General features: G+C 46.1%; 1 protein-coding gene across 4 annotated transcripts in view; it reads right to left on the reverse strand.

The window, feature by feature from the left end:
- The window catches only part of mam (neurogenic protein mastermind), a 64,264-nt gene that overhangs the window by 37,678 nt on the left and 2,015 nt on the right, over positions 1-24,571 (reverse strand). For 2 of the 4 annotated variants that reach the window (XM_033378111.1, XM_033378110.1), the window contains exon 3: positions 7,590-8,627. In XM_033378111.1, coding sequence (XP_033234002.1) covers positions 7,590-8,315 — 726 coding nt within the window. In that variant the 5' untranslated portion in view covers positions 8,316-8,627. Of the gene's footprint in view, positions 1-7,589; positions 8,628-8,984; positions 9,106-24,571 lie in introns of those variants that run through there. The other 2 variants (XM_033378113.1, XM_033378114.1) reach the window with 2 other exon arrangements.

Genomic DNA, 24,571 nt, shown 5'->3' on the forward strand with positions numbered 1-24,571 from the left:
AGGACCAGAGGAGAGTGAGAGAGCGGGCGAGCGAGCGAGTGGGAGAGAGAGAAAGAGCACAATACAGACACAGAGCACGAGGGACAGTCAGTTGCTGGCCATATGCGACGACACTTGAGAGGGGAAAGACACAAAGCGTGCCAGGGCGGCTCTCGGGCTCGGGCTTGGGCTTGGGCTGCCCGTTTCCCCCACACACTGCGTGCAGAAAGTTTGTATAAACGATTTTCAATTTCCCAATAAATAAGGAAAATATTGCCTGCCTATAGAGAGTTATGTTTCATTAAAATTTGATTGCATTTGTTGTTGTCTTTGCTTTTCTTTTTGCAGCAGAAATTTGTTGGATTATTTATGGTAATGTTTTACAATTGAAACAATTTTTGGTAAAAATTCCTTCTTTTGCTTTTATTTAATTTTTGAATTCCTATTGAATTATTCCTCTCAAATCCGACGGCTGTGCAGTGACTTTTCTAATGCACTGTACGCACGCCAAGCGTCCCAATACTTAACGTTACATGAGCTCTCGCCCGCTCTCGCCCGCTCTTGCTCTCACTGCCTTTCGCTGCCTATATCTCCCTCTCCGGCTATCTCTGCCGCAGCCGCTGCCGCTGCCTCTGTCATTGCCTCTGCCACTGCCTGTGCTGCTGCTGCTGCTGCGCTTTGCAGACAAATTTCTATAAATTATGCATTGTGTGTGTAAACACGACAAGTTGAATTGAAATTACGGATTTAAATGTGAACCAAAGATACATTTTACGGCTCTCAGGGCACTTGTGCGTGTGTGTGTGTGAGTGTGAGTGCTTGATATATACTTCTTTATGGGGCTTATTACGGCAGATACGTAACCTTTCGACGTTTGGGTCTCCAAAAGGCTCAAGATACTCCGACTCTCATCAGCACTTCTGTAGAAATCCTGTTGGATTGCCCTTTCGTTTAGGGGATACTTGACTCAATTATGGCTAATGGTTGCTATGATACGATGGCTAGACTTTTAACAAAAAAGAAGCACATACCCTTTAAATATAATACAAACTTCATCTGTGCATAATTTTCGATTCATAAAGACGGAATACGCTGAATATATGGTTGTATTTCCCGTATTTCCGTTTCGTACACTAATCTCTTTCGTGTTCTGCGAGTACCCTGTAGTACAGTAAACAATCTCATAAATTTAATTGCTTAAAGCGAATTCTGCCGCCAATTGTCCAGCTCTTCCCCCCACCCGGGTATCCCCGGCCAGCCTTTTCTGACTGTCTCCATTGTCACCTTTTGAACTTCCGGCGGCGGCGGCATCGACAGCGACGAGTCGCTCGCTTTCGAGTGTATGTATCACCCTGTCCGGTTTAGCAACAAGAAAAAAGCTCACTCAAACGTAAATTTGTTGTCCACATGTCGGGATGGACTTCATTGTCTCAGACCCCTCCCCCCCGCACCATGCCACACGATTCATTTAACATTTATATACGTATTCGCAAACATTTCGTCAGCGACTGACATTGATGACGATGACGTTGCCCCTCCAGCGACCGATAGCCACCTCCCCTTGTTGACTTTTGTTTTGTTGTGTCAAGTGTTGAAAACGTACAGTTTTTTTTCACAAAAGGTGGGCCTCGTGTCGGAAGAGAAGGAGTACAAAATATCCATGCCCTGAGCTGAAGATTTCTATGATTCGAAAGGAAAACATTACAGTCGGATTCGTCTGTAATTTAAATCATAATTTGTGTAATCTTTAAGAACTATCGTTCGCTTTGGGTTTGCTGGTTTGAAGATCCTAGACACTCAATCCCATTTATCAGTATGTCCTTATCTCTCGTTAGGACCATGTGGTAACCGAAATCCGCTTTTCTGACTCTCGACTCGCGATGGGCGGTCTGGCCGAAGGGGATTTTGATGGTATTGATGGGGCCAGAGGGTGTGCAGGGAAATGAATAAATGAGCATATATGCTCGCACTCACACCGACGCACACGCACACACACACGCACACTGTGTCCGTGTATTTGTGCAGTTAATTTGCCATTTCCGCTCCAGTTCAGTAATGAAAAGTGTTTGTTTTTTCGCTCTCGCTCTCTCTCTCTCTCTCTCTCTCTCTGTTAATCTCTTTCGCCCGTTGCTGCCTGGGCACCCAATGGTCAAGAATTGTGTTCCATTGTGTTCCAGGATATCTCAGCGCTAAGCTGATTAAAAATCATGGCAAATATTACGCATACGTCGCGTATGCCAGGCAAAACGTATCAGCTCCATTTTGGGCTCCACAATGCATGAAGAAGCTCATTAAGAGTCCTCCCTCCCCCCCCCCCCCTGAATCCCTACGACTACAGCTGGATGGATGGTACAGTGCAAAGAGCATCTAATGAGGACTTTCAACAGTTTTATTTAGTTTTATAATTGAACAAAATGATGGGCAGAACAGGAAGAGGTGAGAGGAAAGCCCCTCGTGTCCTAGATACCAGTTTTGTAACAAAAAACCAAGGAATTTGCCGACAAATATGACGCTTAATCATCGATATATCTCGTTAGAGCAATCCACATTGATGGGCATCGCTGAAAGTTCACTTAATTAGTATTTTCTTCTATTGGTGACTCGAATTTCTCATTAACGGCCAAATCAATCGAGTATTTGCCTTTGCCTTTTGACACAATAACCGCACTTGCAATGCACTCCAATGCTCTGTGGTCCCCCCCCCCCCCCCCCCCCCCCACACACAGCCTGTGACAAGAGCCTCATGCCGTGTAATCGATACACAAATTGAATGCAAGCCTGGGGTCGTGGCCTCGGATATGGCCGAGTCGTTCTGTTCGGGATGCAAATGGAAAACGCAGCAGGGTGGAACCCCCCCCACCGCCACCTTATCCAAGGGTTAACCACTATTCTCATCAACGTCGAGTAATGGGCCAGCAATGTGAGGGAATCTGACAGCGTGAAGCGCTGATTGAAATTTCGGTAAACGTTTAAGCATCGATGCGACATGCTCTGGATTGAACGGCAGGTGGGCGGGCAGGCAGGCAGGTGGAAAGTGATTGACAAACGGGCAATTGTTCGTAATGATAATCATTAAATCCTTAAAATACGACAGAAACTGTACCCACATTCATTCAGTAGGATAGGATAAGGTTAGATCTGCCATTTGTGACTCCCAGACTTGTCTCTAATTGGGGAGGCTATCCAAAACAGTCAAGAGGATACACAGCAGAGTCCACCAGGCTAGCAAGCGTCATGCACACGACATGTATGTGGTCTTTGGATTCTCCAGCATTCTCTTTGCCACTTGGGCAGCTTCGTTTGCCGAAGAATAAATCTCTCGCTGCCTTTTAAAGCGCTAAAGAGAGCAATCTTGGGATTGGTTTTGGCAAGGGAGGTTAGTAGGCGCATAGAAAATAAAAGTAGGTACAGTCTATTCAAGTGTGTGTGTGTGTGTGTGTGTATGTGCTTTCCTTACTGGTGTGTGTGTCTGTGGGTACAACTTCAAAATGAGTTTATCGATTTTTAAAGGCAAAACCGAAAGAGCAACGCCAGCAACAGAGCGGGGGGGCAAGAACCAAGGAGCCAAGGTATCACAAAGGGGTCCACCGGGGGGGGGGGGAGGGATGTTCGCCTGGCTTGTCTTCAGAGCGTGCAGGTGCGGCAAGGAGGGGGAGACCTTGTTGATGATGTGTGGATGGATGGATGGATGAAAAGGCCACGAAAAAAGTAAAGTAAACAAAGTAGCGACAGGAGAACAGTCTTCACGTCCCACCTTATAGTCCCCGCCTTTAACCAGCATCCTCTCAATGTTGTCCTCAAATAAAAGCGGACAAAAAAGAGAACGTTTATCAAACGATTATTACGAGTATTTAAGGGTTAAAAGTCTGCCTTTCAATCACAGGCCTAGCCCCCTCCTGCTTTTGGGATGTGTTACGCCTTTGTCTTGTTTATTATTTCTGTCCTGGCAACAACAACAAATGCAAACAACAAAACGTAAAGCAATTAAAATGTTTCGAGACAATTGACAAAAAGCCAGCCCCAAGGAACTTAAAGCTCTCGGCAGAAGGAAGCGAAGCTTTGAAAGGACAGGCGGAAGGCGGCGGAAATAGAGGGGGGGGGGGGGGGTGTGGTGCGGCCAGTATAATGGGGAGGAAAAACCGTTCTTCCTCTTGCGGAAAATTGCATCTTTAATATGCAATGAAATTTGCCAAACATAATAAATAAAATATGCACAATTTTTGGTGTTTGAGCAACCCACACACACACACGCACACACACAGCCCCTCAACCCTTGGCACAGGACCCCACTGCACCACAAGGATATCATGCACCGAAAAGGGAAGCCTTTGAAGTGCCACGAGTAAAGGATGTGTATACCCTCAGAAAAACGGGGCAGAAATGTGTGTGCAAATGTGTGGAAACGGAGGCAGAGGCAGAGGCAGCCCCAACTTTGGCCCCACTGTGCCACAGGAAGGGCAACAAAATGGAAATGTGCAAGTTCTTTCTACTCAAAATTATTACTCTGTTTGGATCCGAACTTTTAACCAGCTGTTTTTGCCATAAAGAATAGATCATTCCGTAGGGAACTCTTGAAAGTACTAATGGAAAAATCACAGAAATTGCATATACCATGTAATTTCCTATAAATATACACGGAATATATCAACGCGGTGGCAGCAGGACCGCCTTTGGTTTTACGTCTGCATTTCAGAGTGCCTTCGTTTCCTGTCCCTTCTTTTTTTTCGGGTCTCCTTCCTTTTCGGCCATTTGTCGAAATGGAATCGATTTTGTCGAAAACCAACCAGAACTCTTCCGTGGCTCCAACCCCCTTCGTCAGCTCCACACATCTTTCCATTTGGGGGCACGCAAAGACAGCAGAGCCACGCAAGGGGTGCACGGGTGCAGGGGTGTAGGGGTGCAGGGGTGCACGGGTGTTACACACTGTTAAGGTGCAATCGCCTCTGCGCTGGTAGGGGGATGTCTGCCCTGGCCATCGATTGCGAATCGAAGATAAATGATGCATTCAATAGAAATTTGTTAAAACTCTTAAAATACGTAAATTGTCGACAGGTTGAAGGGGGGTTGAAGCTCTAAGCCCATCCCTAATGTAGGATGTTAGCTAATGGGAAGCTCCTGCCTATCGTGTCCATTCGTTTATGGGAAATTTTTAAGCCGAATCAACGTACAGTCCTTCGCTTAATTGGTCATAAGATCAAATGTCTGAAAGTATTCCAAAAACCTGGTAGCCCCTTAACCATGGGCACCGAATATATGGCCGCCATTCCCTGTAAATTGCAATAACTCCACAGACCCCTAGGCCTGAGGCACTGTAAACAATGTTACAACAACAATAACAACAATGAAGCAACAACCAACTAATCAAAGCTTGCAACGATACGCCAATAATATGTTGTCACTTGTCAATCAAGATGCAACAACAGAAGCAGGAGCCGGAGCAAAAGGTGGCACTTGAAACAAACAACAATCTACTCGTACTCAGAGCTGCAGCCATAGATAGGAGGAGGAGGAGGAGGAGGAGGAGGAGGGGAAGGAGGCACAGCGGTGGGTTGTCCGCCGGTTGCCACATGCAACAACTTTTGTTTCGTTGAATGAATGACTGACTGACTGACTGACTGACAGACTGACGGCTGTCAGAAAATGCCACACGACCCCGAACTGAAGTGAAAATTGGCAACAATGAATGGAAAGGAGAAAAACAAAGCCTACCCCTTCCCCCCCCCCCCCCCTCACCGCGAAGACGAAGCCAATAAAAATCAGAAAAAAAGTGCAACGAAAACAACAACAAGATGAAAGAAGAAATTGCAACACGCGACTTTCCCAAAAAACAACAACAAATACAAACACACACATTATAAACAATAATTTTTTGTTGCCGCTGCTGTTGCTTTCTTGTTTTGCATGTTGCACCCCGGCCACGATGGCCGCAATTTGCAGCGATTTTCACTGCCACCAGCCGCTGGCGGCAGTAAAAGTTTTCCAAAAACATTAAAAGACGCGCAAATAAATGAAAAGAAAAGTGAAAAGCACTGTAAGATTAGGCACCCCCCGTCCAGCCATCCATCCAGCCATCCATCCATCTTATTGATGATTAATTCATTCGAGAGATGCCACGCGGCAGCTAGAAATGTGGCACCTTCGAGCTACTGCTGCCGGATGCTGCGGCAATTTGATTTTTTTTTGATTTGAGAGGAAGCTGCCTTCAAATCTCAACTGATAATCGAATTAAATATTTGTATATTCATTTTCAGAACATCCTTAAAGAAAAGAAATACTCGAACGTATAGTCTTTGCTAGAGTCCTTTCGTTTATGGGCTATTTTCTCTCACTCTCTCTCTCTCTGTCTATCTACCTAACTCCTTTTCTTGTTGCCCCTTGGAGTTCCATAGACCTCTGACTAAGCAAAGTTTTTGCATATGAAAAGAACTTGAATTAAGAGGGGAACGGAACCCAGGCAAACAACAAAAACCCCAGCAATGAATAATTATAAGGTGAGGCGGTGACGGAGAGGGAGAGGGAGACGAAGACGAAGACCTGACATTGGCAGGCGGATGCGGAAAAACTTTTCCACTCAAAACTGATCTCAGAATAACTCACGTTCTGTGTGTGCGACAGATAAAAGATATATACATATGTATCTATGTACTCGTAGAAGCTCGACTCGAACTCGGGGTCTCTTTCTGGTAATTACAGAAACAACAGCCACGGAGATAAAGTCGCTTTTGACGGATTGTCAAGAGAACTAACAATTATGTACATATGTATGTATGTCTGCAGCAGCAGCGACTTGCATCATGCCCCACCGCATGGAAACAAATCAAAAAGTATACACGGGCTGTGTTTTTTTGGTTTGTTTGCTGTGGTTTCAAGGCACATATTTTCAAATGCAGTCCACTAAGTAGTACCTATAAGACGAGTACGAGTACGATTACGAGCAAAAGCAAAGAAAAAACACCAAAGGCAACAGCAGATACAGTATCTTGTGGCTACAAGTTGGCGGCTCAGGCAGTTCGAATGCGAACTCTGGGTGAAACTGAACCGAAAACTGAAAGAAAAACAACACAAAAATCGCTGACCTCATTATTATTTCCCGTGTGTGTGTGTGTGAGCTGTTCCCCCTCGTCTCCGCTGCAGTACACTGGCCAGTCTTTGTAGCTTCACGCTGGAGCTGCACCATGCACCATGCACCAATATGAAGCAACTATGCATCGATGCGATTTGCATTTGACGAGAAAATGCTCAGACTCTTACCCAATACGAATTCACATTTCACAATTCCAATTCGAAGAGAGGAGCCGCCACTGGTGGGGGAAGCAGCATTCTTCAATGGAGATCGTATGGCACTTCAAGCAAATAGGATCATGTCCATGGAATGTATAGAGTTTTACTTTACTGCTGCTACCTTTGTTATCCTTCTGTTATTTCATCCCCTTTCCAGGCATTCTGGCGAAACAACATACATTGCGTGTGTATGACTCAACCATTGTTACGATGCACTGTCATAGGATATTATACGTGATAGTTAACTGACGGTCTTCTGCTTGGGATCTTAACTATTGAAGATCAAACTCTATCCCAAATAATGTCATACGGATAATTGGGGCACTTACCACATGAACACTGCTCTGCAGTTGTCCGGCTAACATCGTCTGTGCCGCCTGTTGGTGCTGCTGTTGCTGATGTTGCTGCTGCTGATGTTGCTGGTGCTGCTGCTGCTGCTGGTGCTGCTGGGGATCGGGCAGCTTCTTGTCGGTCTTCTTGGCCGCCCGCTTGTTCTTGCTCTCGAGGAAGCGCTTCTGCAGGGCCGTGGTCTCCTGGTTCTGCTGCTCGCAGACGGTGCTGAAGGTCTGCTCGTATCGCGGCACGCAATCCGTCTGCCGTCGTCGGTAGTTCTCCATGCGGCGTCGCAGTCGGTCCACGTTGGGCTGTCGCTTGGGTGGCAGGGCATCGCTAGGCGATGGGCCGCCGCCCCCACTGTTGGGTCCGAGGCTGACTCCTGGATTTGGAGGGCCGCCAGCTCCGTTGCCGCCAGCAACAAGGCCGCCGACGATTCCGGCTGTTGCTCCCAGGTTGGCATTGTAGGGAGAGTGCTGCTGCTGCTGCTGTTGTTGCACTTGTATCTGCTGCTGCTGCTGCTGCTGCTGCTGCTGTTGCGCCTGTGCATTGTGTTGCAGTTGCAGTTGCTGTTGCTGTTGCAGGTGTAGGCCCAAGTGCTGCGGATGCAGTTGGAGATTCAGATGCTGATGTTGCTGCTGTTGTTGCTGCTGCTGCTGCTGCTGGGCGACGGCTGCGGCTGCTTGGCTGGCTTGGAAGACTGGCAGGCCGCCCGCATCCATAAATGCGTCCGTGGTGAGGCTTTCGCTGTGCTCTCGTTGCTTCGCTGCTCTCGTCTCAGTCGGCGTCGAGCGCTGACAGCGACGAAATCACGAAGAACAAGACGCTGGGCCAAATCTATATATATATATAAACTATATATATATTGTATCTGATGTATGGCTACTAGTGGCAGTGGCTGACGCTTTGATTGGAGCTGGTGAGGGTTTCCCCTCTGTGGAAGTCCGTGGGGGTTCTACGTCGAGCGGTGCAAAGGAAGCTGGAGAAAGTGGAACCAGCCGAACGGCGGCAAGGTCATCATCTTGGGGCAAGCTCTGGAAAGCGAAAGAGACAAAGGGTAGAAAAGGTTTATTAGTAATTTAAAGTTGCTTCAAGTAATGATCATCTTTCGGAAATAAATAGATTATGTGGAAACGGAACCCGAAATTCGCTGATAAGAAGCGACGACCCCCACAACCATAGAGTGAAAGAGAGCGAAAGGAGAGAGAGATCATAGCAAAAAAAAAAACCCCCCCAAACAAATTATAGACAGAATAGATCGAAGAACTGATAAGAATGCATCCGAAAATACTCCGAATAACAACAAAAGCGACAAAAACTGATTAAAACATTAATCGCTAGCGAAACGCGAGCGGCTGTCGCGCGTTTCTTACAAACTCACACACACACACACACACACACACACTGAAAATCGCGTGTCCAAAGCGCGGCGTCGGCCGGCAGCGGCAAGAAATTGACAAACTGAACAACTGCCCTGAGCAGCGTCTGGCGCTTGAATGAATGACTGAATGACGGACGACGGAGCTTTGAGTGGGGGAGTCAACGGTCGTTGGAGCCCGAACCGAACGAATACGAGCCCGACGACGAATGACGGCGAAGACGAACAACTGTAGATATTGCAGAGGCGCAAAAGGGAGGAGAAACGGCAAAAAAAAAAACAACAACAAACCTTTTGCAACCTTATGCCTATGCAATATGGCACGTGGACAGCAGGGAGAGGTGGGAAGCTGGATGGAAAAGGACTGCTGCGACTTGTCCGCGGCGGGGCAAGCAAATTAAGCTGTAAACAACAGGCTATGGCTAACCTAACCCAAAGCAAAGCCCCGCCGCCGTCTTTCACCCTTTCACGAAAAGACAGACATCAGACACACGAAGAAAAACTGGTTTTCAACAAAATCGAGCATTCGAAAACATCGCGACTTTACTCGCGTTCGATTCCCCATACAAACGAACGGCGGTTCGGCCGAACGTTTGAACAGGCGACCAGCAGCCGCAGCAGGTGTAGGCGAGAGAGAGAAAGACAGTGAGCGAGCGGCGAGTGTGATTGAACGAGAGGACAGAAAAGCAAAATTGAGAACGAGAGCATTGTTTACATTTGTCTTCTGCTGCTGTTGCTCTCTCCCCCCACAGGTGGGAGTGAGTGAGATGGTGTGTGCGTGTGTGTTCGCAGAGAGAGCCGAGAGCCAGAAACGAGAAAAAAAGGTCAAACTCTTTGCCTGGATTTGTTTGCTGCTCTCGACTAATACTGTTATTGCTATTCTTGCTACCTCTAGCGTTTGCATTTAATTAGAAAAGAGAGCCCAGAGTGGAATTTCACCCATTGAGGTAGTCATTGATAAGCATTTACAATGCAATAAAATGACATGTGTGACGTCATAGAAATCATTGATAGCATTTTCTAATGTGTGAGAGAGACAGCGAGAAAGGGGAGGCAGAGAGAACCGAACATATTTCAGGGTCTTAGAATTTTTAATTAAATTCTTCGACTGTCTTGCGTTTCGGTATCATTAATTTTGGCCATGGCTCTTGAGAAGATTCTTCCGCACAAAGAGCAAACGGGCAGAAAGAAATCGATGGGACTCGTAAAAGTTCAGGCAATATAAATCCTTCTCAATGGGGAAAAGCAAGAAAACTTCAGCGTAAAGAGATTTGTACAGTAACTGTAAAAGTGAACCTAAGAAAAGGGGTAACAGCAGATGTGGAGGCTGCACACACACACGCGCACAGAATTTTGCAATCAGTAGCAACATTGTAAACGTCATTATTATCAATGCCTCTACATCTTCATCATCGTTGAGAGAACAAAAGAAAGAGAGATAGACCGGAACAACAGCAAGCAGCATGCGAGAGCGGAAAGAGAGCCCAGGCCAGAAATGTCTACGTGCATCTGTACGATACAGTGGAACAAATCAGGCCAGAGCGTGTACATATTATACATACATGTTAGTATTATGGATAATGTTAATTTGAATTGATACTGCAATACATACATACATATGTACTCGATTTGCTTGGCATTTCATTCTTTTTACGAATAACTAAACATGCACAGCACTTACCAAAGAGAATCGAAGCCCGAACATGTATTTTCTCATCTTAAAAATATGTTTTTGCTAAATAAACTTCCTAATGATCTTTTTTTGTTTCCCCCCTCCAAGCAGCAACGCAACTGAGAGCACACAAAAAAAAAACAGCCACAGCAGAGGGAGAGTAACTGAGAGAGCGCAATGTTAACTATTCTGTTAACATTTAAATGTACTGCCGGCGGCACAAAACATTGCAAAATCGGCGCGAATTAAAAAATCGCCGGCGACGACAAAACCGCGGCATATCGTTGGAGCCGTCGCGCGATTCTAACCGCCGTCGGCCCCCACTCAGTCGACAGACGAAAAATTCAAAGAAAACACCAAACGCGCCAAAGCATCAAATGCACGACGGCGACTTTTCAGGCAAAACGGCGGCGACTTACGTCGCCCGTCTATCGCAAAAACGAACAGGCGATCAGCAGGCATTAGTAGCACGATTGTGGCGCATTTTTACTCAACAACGAGCTCTGTTACTGTTAAACGGTATTGAGAGAGTGGTAGACGCAAAATGGAACAACACAGAGAGAGAGAGAGAGGGTGAGAGAGTGAGTGAGAGAGTGAGCGAATGAGTGTCTATCTGTCTGACAGAGCGTGTGGCTGAGTGTCTCTGTGTGTGTGTGTGTTTGGCTGTTAATGCTGTGAACCAACAACAAAGAAGCAGAAAAGCGTCGGCAAGAATTGATTTTGTTTTTATGGCATTTGCATCTGATTATAATTTTATGAAGACACTCTGCATATACAAATATGTACATACATAAGAGTAGATATAAAACTCAAATATATAGTGTTTTATAACCTACTGGTTCTAATGTACTATTTATTTAATAAATTAACAAAAATTAGAAAAGAAAAAAACCGAGAGAGAGAGCGTGCGGCACAAAACGCGCGCGTTTCCAGCAGCGTCTCAAGGCTGCGCCAGTGCCAGTGCCAGTCGAGCGGTTTTAAGCGCGCGTTCGTAGAGACGCTGCCTTCCAGTGCCAATGCCCGCAGCCCCCTGCACCAACGAACAGCAATCGATGCGCTGCCACGGCTGTGGGCCCATTAGAAACCGACGCCAAACAAAATGGTGCCGTGGCGAGCCAACTGACGAAAGCGACACACGACAAACGGTAAACGACAAGCGACAAACGACAAACGACGAGGGCGACAAAAAGTCAATTTTATCGGAAATAACAGGCAACAAGAAAACACAGCCAGGGACCCGCAACGAGGCAGAAAGAGAGCGAATGAGAGAAAGGTGGAGATACAAAGAGAGAAACAATGTTGCCTGCCTTTTCCCCAGTTTCCCCAGTGTTTGTGTGTGTGGGGCGAACTGGAAAACCTCTGTTTTCCATCCCCCTTTTTGGCGCGCTGAGCGCCTATTCCAAATTGCGAGAAAGATCCGCTTTTCGAGCCAAAAAGCCACCAAAAGCCCAAGGAGTTGTCGCACTCCGGACTACGCATAAAATCCCCCAAAAGCAGAACTCGCCGGCCGAACGCCACACGCCACAGGAGGGCCCACATGGAGCGCAGCATCCATCCGGCGGCGCCAAAGGCAGGCGCCCGACTGAAGTCCGTTGCGAGCGAACAGCCGCAAAGTCCTCCTTCGCAGCGAGTGGAAGTGGAGCCTCAAAGTAAAAGAGAGTGGGTGTCCTGGTTGGGGGGTTGGGTGGAGGAGGCGCACCAGTATCTCCATGTGCAAAGTGTATTGATACGAGGTGAGGCCTTCCAGAGATGGGATACTCAAGAACCGGGAGGGTCTCTAGCCCTGTCGTTGCTTCCTTTTTGGCCAAGGCCCAGCACATGCGCCTTGGGGGCCAACTTTGAGTGAAATTTTCTCAAAGTCCTTCCCTCCTTCCCTCTTATCTTCTGAAAACGATTGTACAATTAGAGAAGTCTCACCCTACAAGAAGGTTTTCTATGAAAACTAAATCCATTTTTACGAACAGAATACCGGACTAATCCGGGTACTGGATAGTAGAGTGACGCGGCAGGTGTGTCGCTACTTGCAACGTAAGGACTGATTTTCCTGATGGGCAATTCCACTGACAATTTTTGATTTCTCAATGGAATGCTGCTCTCAATCAAAACACTTGAAAGCGTTTCCTTGCTCTTTGAGTATTTATAATAATAAATTGTAATTCTATTCCAGTCCAGGACTCCTTCCTGGCCGTTTCTTTCAGAGATTTCAGTTTGGTTCACACGCAGCGCAGAAACCGCAAGACGGACCCAGATACCAGATTTTAAATAAGACTCGAGGAAAGCCCACAAGTTGAATGCAAATTGCCAGACGGTCCCGGATCCCAACTGTTGTTGTTGTTGTTGCTGCTGTTGCACAGCTGCCTGCAACATCAAGCAGCAACTACAACAGGTCCCGAAACAGATGTCGTCTGCATTTGGCTCTGGGGGGAGCGGGCGAGGAGCTGAGGCGAGGCGAGGCGAACTCAGGGTGGGATCTTGCACATGTGGCAAGCGACCAACAGCTGCAACATGCAACAATATCGTGCAACCTGGGGACCCCAATGCTGCTGTTGCTGCTGCTGCTGCAACATTGGCAGAGGGCGCCACTGTTGTTGTTTCGTGCCACCGGCGATGCGGCGCACAGCAAACGGCAGTGGACACTCCAAGTGGCAAGTGGTCGCCGTTTTGCCCCATCAGGGGGATGCACATGTATAAGTGTTCTCCCATTTGTGTGTGTGTGTGTGTGTGTTTGCAGACGAATAAGGAAAATTCGCAAAAGCAACAAAAACACAACTAAACAAGAAACAGAAACAGGGAAAACGCTGCCTGGGCGGTAGGCCGAAGCCTCGAATACCCTTTACGCTGAGATGGGGGCCGATGGAGATCGTTCCTTGGCCAGCTTTCCAGATAGTTATGGAAAGATCTTCACATCTCACGGGCCGCTGTACAAGAAGCCATTGATTCGCTGTACAAATTTCCCATAAGCGAAAGGACACAAATGATTTGGCATTTGTGACGGATGATTCGTCACTCCTGAAAGGAGGAGCAAAAGCTGGGTTTCAATGATCATACCCTGAGCAAAGGGTATCCCCACAACAGAAGCAGCAGCAGCCGCAGCCGCAGCAAGAGGCCATGGAACCGGTTCAAGCTCCAACGAAACTATCACAAAAAGTAGGCAAAGTAAAAGAAGGCCCACCACTGGATGAATTGCACTACGGTCTTCGGTCTTTGTTTCGCGCTCGGCCTCTGCCGTGGCTCCTCGTTGCTGAGCTCCCGACTTGGACTAAGCTGGAAACAGAAGAAGAAGTAAATCTTAAAATTTATTAATGGTTCCCCTTAAGGGTAGAACAGTTGTTCCTTGGTCGTCCTGAATGGCGGAGAGTATTGCTGTGAACCCAGATCAAAGGCGAACTCAATTCTGTCCCAGTCGTAGAGGCACAAGCGTTCCATTGAGCTTCTTGTAAGAATGAGGATTCGGATGCCAGTTCTGGCGAATATTAGCCTGCATCTCAATTTGTATTTCCTCTCCGCTAACTGCAGCTAGCCACAGCAGAAGGACCAGTCCGAGGATCCGTAGGAGGAGCATTTTGGATGTTTTTGTAAAATTGATTCTTTAAAAACTGGCTCCGAAAGAACTCCAGACCCTTGTTATATAGCCCAAGTAGATAGACCATTATCTGTTTTGTTCTATATAATACTTATAGATCGATTACGGGGTTATCAGCACGGAGCACTCGCTGAAAGTATGCTCTACTGAATATGCAATCTTGCAAGAAGGTTGATTGATGATTGGGAATGGGGGAAGACATTCAGTTATTGGTGAAACGACAGTGCTATCAACGCCAAGGGCCTAGTCCAAGTGTTGGAAAACGATATGCAAACGAGAACCGGTTCAGTTCTAGGCAATCAAGTGGTTCCCCGATAATACAAAGATACATATGTATAACATTGTAAGTCATTCGTTCAACCCCGAAGCGGTGTGAACAATTTGGCATTTGCAAAAGTGCCTAGTTCATCCTCAATCGACAATCGCCAATCGTCGGGGATATAACAAAACAGAAACAGAAACAGAAATAGAAAATTAATTAAAGTTAACTGAGCGACGGGCAGGCAGTCGGCCATTTATTCATTATCCTATCCCTTTACGGGGGGTTTTTTTTTTCCATCCATTCCTTTGTGGAAAGACACCCCTGCGTGAGGCAGGCAGAGCAGGCGATGGCGGCGTCATGCCACTGCGCGCCCTCAACGAGTGGTTGGACGTTTGAATGTGTTGTACAACATGGGTTAAATGGGCGCAGCTGTGCGGAGGACAGTCGCTGATGTCCAACGTTTGTGGAAGCCCAAGAAGTGGCATGCAACAAAGCAAAGCAACAGCAGATCGACTGCAGGCGGCGGGGGGTGGGTGGTAGTCGCAATTCTCGAAAACGGAAATCCAATACGAAGTGAAATGCAAAGATAGGGCTACCGAAAGGGATTCTCAAATCGGTATATTTTGCCATTCACCACGGCATTCGTATCGGTGTTACTTCATCGGAATTTGTTTGGAGAAAAAATAAAAATTTGGTATTTTCTTTCAGTGTTATTGCGATTCCGGTTGCCGCGGTCATCCGCGGCCAAAGGATATGCGATATTTTTTGAAATGTTCTGGTGCCTGAGCAGGTGCGAGATATCCTTTTGAGAGAGAGAGATAGGGTGAGAACCCCTCGCATAAGTATATCCTATCATATCCTTGCAAGTATATATTTCCACTCTTCATTAAACCAACATTTCCCCCTTTGGCCGCTAATAAAGTCCCAAATTGTCCGCCATTTCGGCATGCTTTTTGCTAAATTAAAAAACAGCTCGCGAAAAACTATAAAAAACACCGAATAAAACGAAAAACGGGGTCCGGTCTATGGTACCCCCAACGCTGTACCCCTCAACCGCCTCTACCCTAATCCACTGCTTTTAAATAAAATATTTATGACCTACACGTGACGCTGATGGGGAGAAACATTGAACGACAGAGCCCCAAAACGGAGAGCACAAGAGAGCGGAAAAGGGGCTAGTGTTTTAGGGAAAGGAGTTAAGCCTTCAAAAGGATCAAATATGCATTCTAAGGGGTGCTCCCCTTCGATGGTATCTCAAGATCAATAATGTCTTCGATCTATAATGATAAATAATGGCATTCAAAATACAAATCCCGACTTATGGAATCCCTGAGGTGGGTTCTCTCTCATCCGATGTGGATTGTTATCAAATTATCAGATCGTTGAAGCTGAAGCCCCTGCCTAGCCAGAGAGACTCGTGCCGCAATAATATCGAATAGTCGTGTACTCGTGGGGAAACGTTTTCTTGTTTCGTGTTTTTGCTTTTCTATTTGTATTGGTTTTTATGGGCCTGAAAGTTGATTAACATTAATTAATTCCTGCTGTTGGAACAGAACAAATTGAACTAAACGAGATGTTTGAGTGTGCCCCGGAAATGCACACACGACAACAGATAACTAAAGATACAGATACACACACACACAGACACCCGTAGATAAACAGATGTGTACTATGGTTAGAGAAAGATACGCAGATACAATATTTGACCCAGTAATTAAGGCAAGAGTTTAGCAGGCACATCTAATAAAGCTAATTAATGAAGTTCCCTCTATAGAGTATCTATCTATCTAACTATATCTCTTGTCACTCCTCCTCCTCCCATATCCATCTCCCTCTGTGGCTCTCTTCAAGTTGTTTTGGGGCAACCTGTTTGGCTCCGTCTTGTGTGCACAACACAAGCAATTTCATGGAAAACTATTTGTATACCCCGGGTAATGTACCTAAATACCACAAGGGGTATATGGTGTTCGAGCAGATGAAATGTAACACAGCCACAGATGGAAGAATACCCTGGCTCTACGATCTAAGGAATCTAGATATAATTCCTGGTATTGGCAGCATTCTCTTCTCTTTGTATGGGATTTCGTGTAATGGGTAGCTTGTAGTCGTATCTTTTGTGAAGCTCGCATCTCTTGGATTTGTGGTTGCTGCTTTTATTCGGTAGAATGCAGCTAAAACGCTCGAAGCGAGCAGAAAATTAAACGTAACCCAAAGCGGCCGCAAATGAGGCACAGGGGGAACAAGAAGAAGAACAAAAAGAAGAAGAAGAAGGAAAGGAAGGAGCAGACAGGCAGAGCCAGAGGCAAACAAGAAGTAGGAGAAGAACAGCAGCCACCAACAACAACAGAAATTGAGACGAAGCCGCACAAAAAAAAAATATCAGACAAATGGAACGGCCATGGATGGCAAACGAGGCAAAAGAACGTCAACGTCAGCGTCAGCGTCAGCAGCGACGCATTCTGAGAGCAGCAGCAGTAGAGGCAGCCGATAGATAGCAGCAGCGTGGGAGTTTCGTTAACAGCTGTACCGTACCCGAAAAATGCTCTCTTTGGCACTGTAGAGAGCTCGCGTTCTCTCTATGTCGCTCTCCTGCCCTCCCCTCCGCCCTGCACACGCTCTGTCTCTGGCTGTTGAGCACGTAACAACATCCCTGCGGATGCGTCACACGGTGTTCGTATTCTCTGCCGCTGCCGCTGTCGCTGCTGCTGCTGTTGCTGCCTTTTTGTCACAGGTCGTTGCACTACAGAGGCACACACACACACACACATGCATAGAAAGAGAGACACGAATGATGTTCGGTTTATGTACAGTGACACATGCAGGCCACGACTCTGCCTGCCGACGACGAGTGCTGCTGGACTGTCGTCGACTGCTGCAGCAGCAGCAGCAGCAACAACAACAGCAAAAACCTCTGACCAGCTCCCATACGTGCCCTTCCCCTCCCCCGCAAGCATGTAGGATGCAAATGTGTTCATCTGTCCCTGTGTGCGTGTATATTTGCAGATCTATGCAGATATTCGCTCCATGAAAGGTATGTTCAAAGGAAGGTAGGGACAATTGTTATGGCTTGCTTTTTGGTTGACATAAAGAGAGCGAGGAGAGGAGCTGGGGCTACCTCGTGCTGAATATACCCTTGCCCTCAATGACATGGACCCAAGGAAATGTACTCAGACGCTCTCTCTTGTACTAGAAACTGTAATTGCTTGTAATCGCTTATAGGCTGAGCTTACTGTACTTGATTCTTTGGTTTTATCTCCATCTACTAAGCATGTTGGAATGAACTAATTTTATGGTTGGATTCGACTACGTGATACGCTATATGGGAGGGGCTACAAAATGATTTTCAACGCGATTCAATTTCCTAGGAATATCCTTCCTTTCAACTTCTCACCTTTTTGTTTTTGTTTTTTGCGAATCTCATCAATCTCCCCATGGAATTTCAGTGTTTTTTTCTGTGAATCTTTTACTCGAATTTATAAATGTAAGGAAATGAGAAGGTGCCCAAAAAAAAAGCTCAAAGAAATGTTCTATAAATATATGTATGTGTAATGATTCAAGTGGTTACAGCCCGCCACCACCCCATCGCCCCTTCCCAGCGAAGCCCCAACAAAAAAGCCCAATTAAAACCGAGTGGAAATCTCAGTTGCGGATCAAGGAGCTAGTATTTGCTGGGGATGTGGGGTTGGGGGGGGGGGGTACGCTTTATTAATTCAAATTTGTTCGTTGTTTTTGGCCAAGCCAGGAGTAACGGGAAGTACAACAGGCGAAAAAATATGCTCAAGTGGAGCCTGAACGAACGGAAAGTCAGAACATGTTTTTTTTTTCGTTTGCATTATTATTTTTTGTGTATCTCGTCGAGCATAAAAGAAAAGCATTCAAATGAACTTTCCACGCTAGTGTTCCTGTTCCTGTTGTTGTTGTACGTGGCACAAGTGCGGCCGCATGCTCAAGCACACACACACACACACACACACACACAGACACAGAGCGACGCACACATTGTAGAAGGAACCAGAAAACGTGTTGAGTGCCGGCAGCCCCACCGCTCAGGAGAGAACGTAGCCGCTCTACCGACTATGGGATACCCATTGCTAATTGTGGATATGAATATAGTATCAAGACCATATAAAGGTCTTCTTGGATTTATGTTTTCAGACCCCAATACACCCTTCGCCAGTCGTCGACGTGTATCATAGGGTATCTCTGTCTAACAATTTCATATTCTTTCGCTTGGCCAATCCCCCCTGTCTCTTGTTACTCTTCTCCCCTCTCCACCGTCACCCTCCAGCCCGCCGTTTTCCATGCAATTTTTTTTTTGCTATCAGAATCTCTCTCTCTCTCTTTCCCTCCATTTGCAGTTATGCTTTAAAGTTCTCCCTCTCTCTCCAACGCTCGTTCTGTTAAGTTTTTGATTTTAAATGATTAATGCTTTAGTCGGAGGTCCCGCACAATGATTGATTAATTAACGTTGACAACCGAACGGAAAGGAAAAAACAGAGCCGACACATGCACACCCTTGCAGGCACAGAGGCCGTCTCCGGCTTCGGCCTCCTCTCGGTTGTCCGGCTTTTCATTTTCTGTTAATAAATTGCCTTCCATTTTCGTTACGGTGTGTCTTATCCCCTTCCCACATCTTTTCCCACATGCCACCCAAAAACAATTTCCTATGAAATCTGAAACGATACGATGTGTCTGTGTGTGTGTGTCTGTGTGTGTGATTGATTCGTCCAAGTCTCCGTAGAAGCTGAATTCGTATGTACATATGCATGGATTTCCTTTACAGTTTACTGCCATTCCACCTCTCTCTCTGTCTCTCTCTCTCTCTCTCTCGCTTCTCGCTCTTTCTGAGCGTGTCTCTTTTCAGAGGTGTACACGCAATTAATTATGTTGACAACTGAACATCAATTGAAATGTTATCAGCAGTCAATCATCGTATATTAATCGTTTCTGACAATCGCCAAGTCATTTTAAGACTTTAAGATGCTAAATGGCCTTAGAGCTGGCTAAAAGACACGCAAATTAATACGATATTATATAGATTCTCTATAGATTTTGATCTGTAATAAAATGTTTCAGGGCAGCTAAGGATTCTGAGTGTGAAGCGTGGAGAGAAAGGCATTAAAGCTCATTTGACGATTGTTTCGAATGATTGTTGATTTCCCATAAGCGAAAGGATACATTTATTTCAAAGCTACAGCTACAGGGACCATCAAACTATGAAAACCAAGAAGATACTTGTATTTATAGTGCATAAAAATCACCAAAAAAAAGCGAATTTCGTTAAGATTTTTAAAAACTTTTATAGATCCGATATATTGGAATATTTTTTTTTGGGAAAATGAATATTTCAAAGCTTGAACAACAACAAAAACAAAAATCTGCTATTCCTTTTGCTTGAACCGTATGGAAAATCCCCAATCACGTGTCTTGCCGCGTGTGGCCGCTAAGGGGAGCTGTTTTTAAGGCAGTTATGGATTCCATTTAATGCCAGACTTCACTCGAGCTGCCACTTGCGAGACTTTGCCTTAGATGTAGTACTGAAATGTGGAACTGGAACTGAAACAGTTTCCATACAATGATCTTCTAGCAGCTCTCTTCGAAACCCCCCATCCATTTTGGGTCTCTAATCGCGCAACAGTTGCGAGCCCAAATACGGATCCCATTCATTTATTCAACTGCTCGCATTGCATATTCATCAAGATGACTACCAGTTTTTGTTTTTTGGGGGAGGGGGGGCTATTGCAACAGTTTGCGCCCCCGCCAACCCCTCGTTCAACGACCTCTTACACCCCCGCGCGCGCTTTAAATTCCACGAGGCGCCATACAATGGGGCGGCCATTCATCTTTACGTAATTTTAATATCAGAGAGAAGCTGGGTGAAGGGACGTTACGGTAGGGGAGGGGAGGGGAGGGGAACAGCAACAAACAAACAATGAGAAGACAACAACTTTGAATCTATGAAACAAAAGCACGAACAAAAAGTGAAAGTCTAAGACTCCGGCGTACAGGGAGGCCGCACTAAAAGAGCAGCAACCCAAACAAACGATGATGGAGTGAAGGTAGAGGTAGAATGAATGAATGAATATATACATATATAGGAAATCTTGGTTCAGATCGAACAGCAGTGTAGAATGCAGCCAACGCTTCGTACCACCTTCCCATCCAATCTCCACCCCACACCCCCATTAAAATCGAAAGTATCTCAGCATTTTATGGTTCTGCAATTGTTTCCAGATGTTTGAAACCAGTTTATTTGCCAAAGTCAATTCGAAATCTATAAAAATGTTTATTTATATATGCGCAATACACACACAAACACATGTATGTATGAACAGCACATCCGTGCGATACATTCGTTCAGTTCATCTGCGGTGAGGTTCAGTTTCAGTTGGTTGTCGAGCGGCAACAGTCGAGAATATGCTTAAAGGGGAATTTAAATAAACTTTATATAAAACTCAGATAATCACAGCTCATCTGATTTGATAGGAAGCAAAACACGATATACAGAATGCCAGACAGACTTGTGGATGCTCTTACTTTTCATAGGAAAATGCCAGGGAAGAGTATTTTATTGCGCCTCTGAACTCTTGTAAGATTGAAGCGAAGGGATGGCAACATATCCCTTGGTTAGTATTTCTGATAATTGCAGAGCTTACAAACAACCCTCATTGTCGAAACTCGACTCCAGCAGCGATGTACACGACATGTATGTTGTTTTTCTTTTTTTTTTCCCTTCTCAGGCATATGCTTGTGCGTACCGTTTATTTATATATATTTTTCGGTACTCAGTAAATTGAGGAAGGTTGCCTTAAATATTCTAGAAGATGTAGCACAAAATGAGGAACATTTTATTCATAAAAATTCTCAATCTCGCACGACTCTTTTGCGGACAGTGTATGCCCAAGATGTGTACTAAAAAAATATATTCCCACGCGTCTCACCAATCGAAAGGCAAAAACCAGACACTATCGAATAGGTGGAGCAAGCAAACGGGCAACCTGGCTTTCATTTGGGGCATGTTCCCGCTTTGGCTTTGGCTTTGATTAAAAATGCAATCCAGTTTGACAGCCACAGCCAAAGCAGCAAATAATACGTAATATTAATGAGAGAAGAACGTTTCGATTCGTGGGACAATTAACTCCAGCCGTTGGCCATTAATCCCCCCGCCCCAATATGTTGTGGACGATTGCCCATCCGACGGGCCATGCAAAGTGTCGAGAGACAGATACAGATACTTCGTAGCTCACAGATGCGTACGCGTGCCGGCCAGCAAGAGCATCAGCCGCGATGCGATGGCTCATAAATCGCTTTACAAATCTCCAAGATACACACATCGCTGAGACCCCCGAGGCAAGATCTTTGGCTATACGTAGCCCCCGTGCGACACATACAAATATTCGCTGTGCTCTTTATGTGCGCCCAAAAACTGATTTATATATAAGAGGAGCCAGCAAACACGAAAGAATCAAATAAAATTGTACTACGAGACGCACGTTTAATGTTGTAGATACTCGTACATTCGGTTGTAGCTCTGTGTTGTTGTTGCAAGTACAACAACAAAAACGACCAAAAAAGTACGAGAGTATCTCGGGGTCGGGTCTCTGGGCATATCTGGTTCCGTGACAACAGCAGCAGCAACAGCAACAGCAACAGCAACAGCGACGCCACTCAGCACGTTCATTATGGCATTTTGTCAGATACAAATTTCAGAGTCTCTCTCTCGCGCTGTACCCTGTGGCTGCTTATGTATCTGTATCTGTATCTGTATCTGCTGTGTGTGTGTGTGTGTGTCTCGGTGACTGCTGCTGCGGTTTGTTGCGCGATAAGCATACGGATATGTCAGTTAATTATTTGTTTATATTCCGTATTTTCTTGTACATAGCCACCATGAGGCTTGTACATATGTGCACGAGGTGTATGTCCATCGGATATGTGGCCAAGTGCCATTCGAATACCCTTATGCATAGGCAGAGAGAGAGCACTGTATGTATTGTATACACGATTTCTTGCTGATTAAAGCAAAACTCACACTCGATCCACGTTTTGATGGGGCCAACAGACTGCTGTTAGATCTGTCCGGCCCTCGCTTTCATTTGCAAATGGAATCACTCTGTTGGATGTCTGCAAGGAACCCCCCCTGCCTGCAACCTCAACACCACCAAAACAGCAACAGTAATGCGGCAGCAGCAAGATGTGGCAGCACCGAAACAGGCGATAAGGAAGAAAGCGCAAGCAGACTGGACTCCCGGACCGACGGCTTGGAAAACCGGTGCAGAAATCGCTGTTGCAGCAGCGTCTGTGTGTGAGTGTGTTTGGTGAGAGCATGCAACACTTGCAACACGAAAAGTGCACTCGAATCGGATGCAGCCTGGCGGCCACAGCTGAACGCCTGCTACCTTGCGCCGGCTCAACACCTGGAATGGGGCACAAATATTCGGGATAGGCCACATCCCGATTCAAAGGAGTCACGACACTCCACAGAGGGCATGGCATGGGCCATGGGGCAGGCGGTGTGGCGATGAGGCCTGTGCAGAGGGCGTGTGTTAGGGGCGGTTTGTGTGTGGTGTGTGTCTCTGTTCCAGAAGGGATGTTTCGCGTGTCTCCGTGGAGAGGGTTGGCCTTTACGAGGAGTGACTGTGGGACTGTGGGTGAGGCTGTGACTGTGGCGTTGCCGATGTCTTCGTCACCATCGAACGCTGCACAGACAAAAAACCCGAATATCCGAATACCGACCTGAAACACCAAAAGCTTCCCCATACCCTGCCCCAACGGGGTATGGCATATATTTTTATACCGATTGAGAGTTTTTGAAATTTATAAGAAGAAAATTTCGATTTGTTAAGGATGATTGTGGGAAAGTCTCAAGCGGCACATCTTTATAATCTAAAGTGTAATTCACGTGTAAGTCTCAAAGGGTATTCGGGGCATCGGGGAGTTCGCCTTTCTGGTTGGAAACCTGTTTGCCCAGCCAGCCAGTTAGCCAGTAAGTGAGTGAGTGAGTGAGTGAGTGAGTGAGCAAAGAGCAGCATTGACCCCAACTGAGTCAACGACAAAATATGCCAGAGACAGAGCCCAAGACAGAGACAGAGCCCAAGACAGAGACAGAGACAGAGCCAGCGCCAGATCCGATGGAGCCCCAGGGCCTGCTCTCCAGAAGGGATCTCTCGAATCGAAATAATGCAGAACATGGTGCGAAATATTTAATACAAAAATGCTGAAAAAAAGTTTGGCCTGACAAAAAGAAGACTACTGCAGCAGCAGCGGCGGCACGGACAGCGACAGGGGCAGGGGCAGGGGCAGAGACCCAAACCTGTTTACAGTTCAAAAACTCCACATTCGATAGTATATTCGATATGAACTCTTTTTTTTTCGTTGTCTGGCCCGTAGGTTGGAAGCCGTTGCCACCTACAATGCGGCAAAGACGGTGTGTGGTGGTGTGTGTGTGTGTGTGTGTGAGTAAGCCTTGGTTTAGGCTCGGGTTATCTCGGCTTAATTGGGTCATTCACACGCGCCACTTGCTCACGACAGAGAGAGAGGGAGATATACTCGTGAATGGAGAGCAACAGGGAGAGAGAGAGAGAGAGAGATGATACTTATTCCGCATAAAGCAGGGTTCTACTGCTAATATTTTATATGCATGATTTAGGTTTAAGATCTATGTACATCTGTAATACCCTAACAGTACCCTTGTAGAGGGTATCCATCACACATACACACACATGCCACAACTTCCGGTGGCAAGTAGCTGGGGCATACATTACACACTCGAAGATACTATTGTACATTTTGTACACGTTAGACGTTAGACCACTCAAGACACCAGAAGACACGATGGAGAAGCAGAAGGAGAAGAGGAGTGGAGACAAACAGAGAGAGAGACAGAGAGAGAGAGAGAGAGACAGAGACAGAGACAGAAGTGACATTTGGTGGCAATAACACGAGTATGAGTTTTGATGGGAAAGCGTAAAGAAAACAGTTCGAAATGTCTGGAATGTGTGCAAGCAAACAAATGAGCGTTGAGGGAAGCTTTTTGGTAACTGGAAACGATCTGCTGCTCAAAATTTTCCAAAGAAAACTGAAGAA

The sequence above is a fragment of the Drosophila pseudoobscura genome, chromosome 3, assembly GCF_009870125.1.
Source record: "Drosophila pseudoobscura strain MV-25-SWS-2005 chromosome 3, UCI_Dpse_MV25, whole genome shotgun sequence".
In the NCBI taxonomy this organism is placed as follows: domain Eukaryota; kingdom Metazoa; phylum Arthropoda; class Insecta; order Diptera; family Drosophilidae; genus Drosophila; species Drosophila pseudoobscura.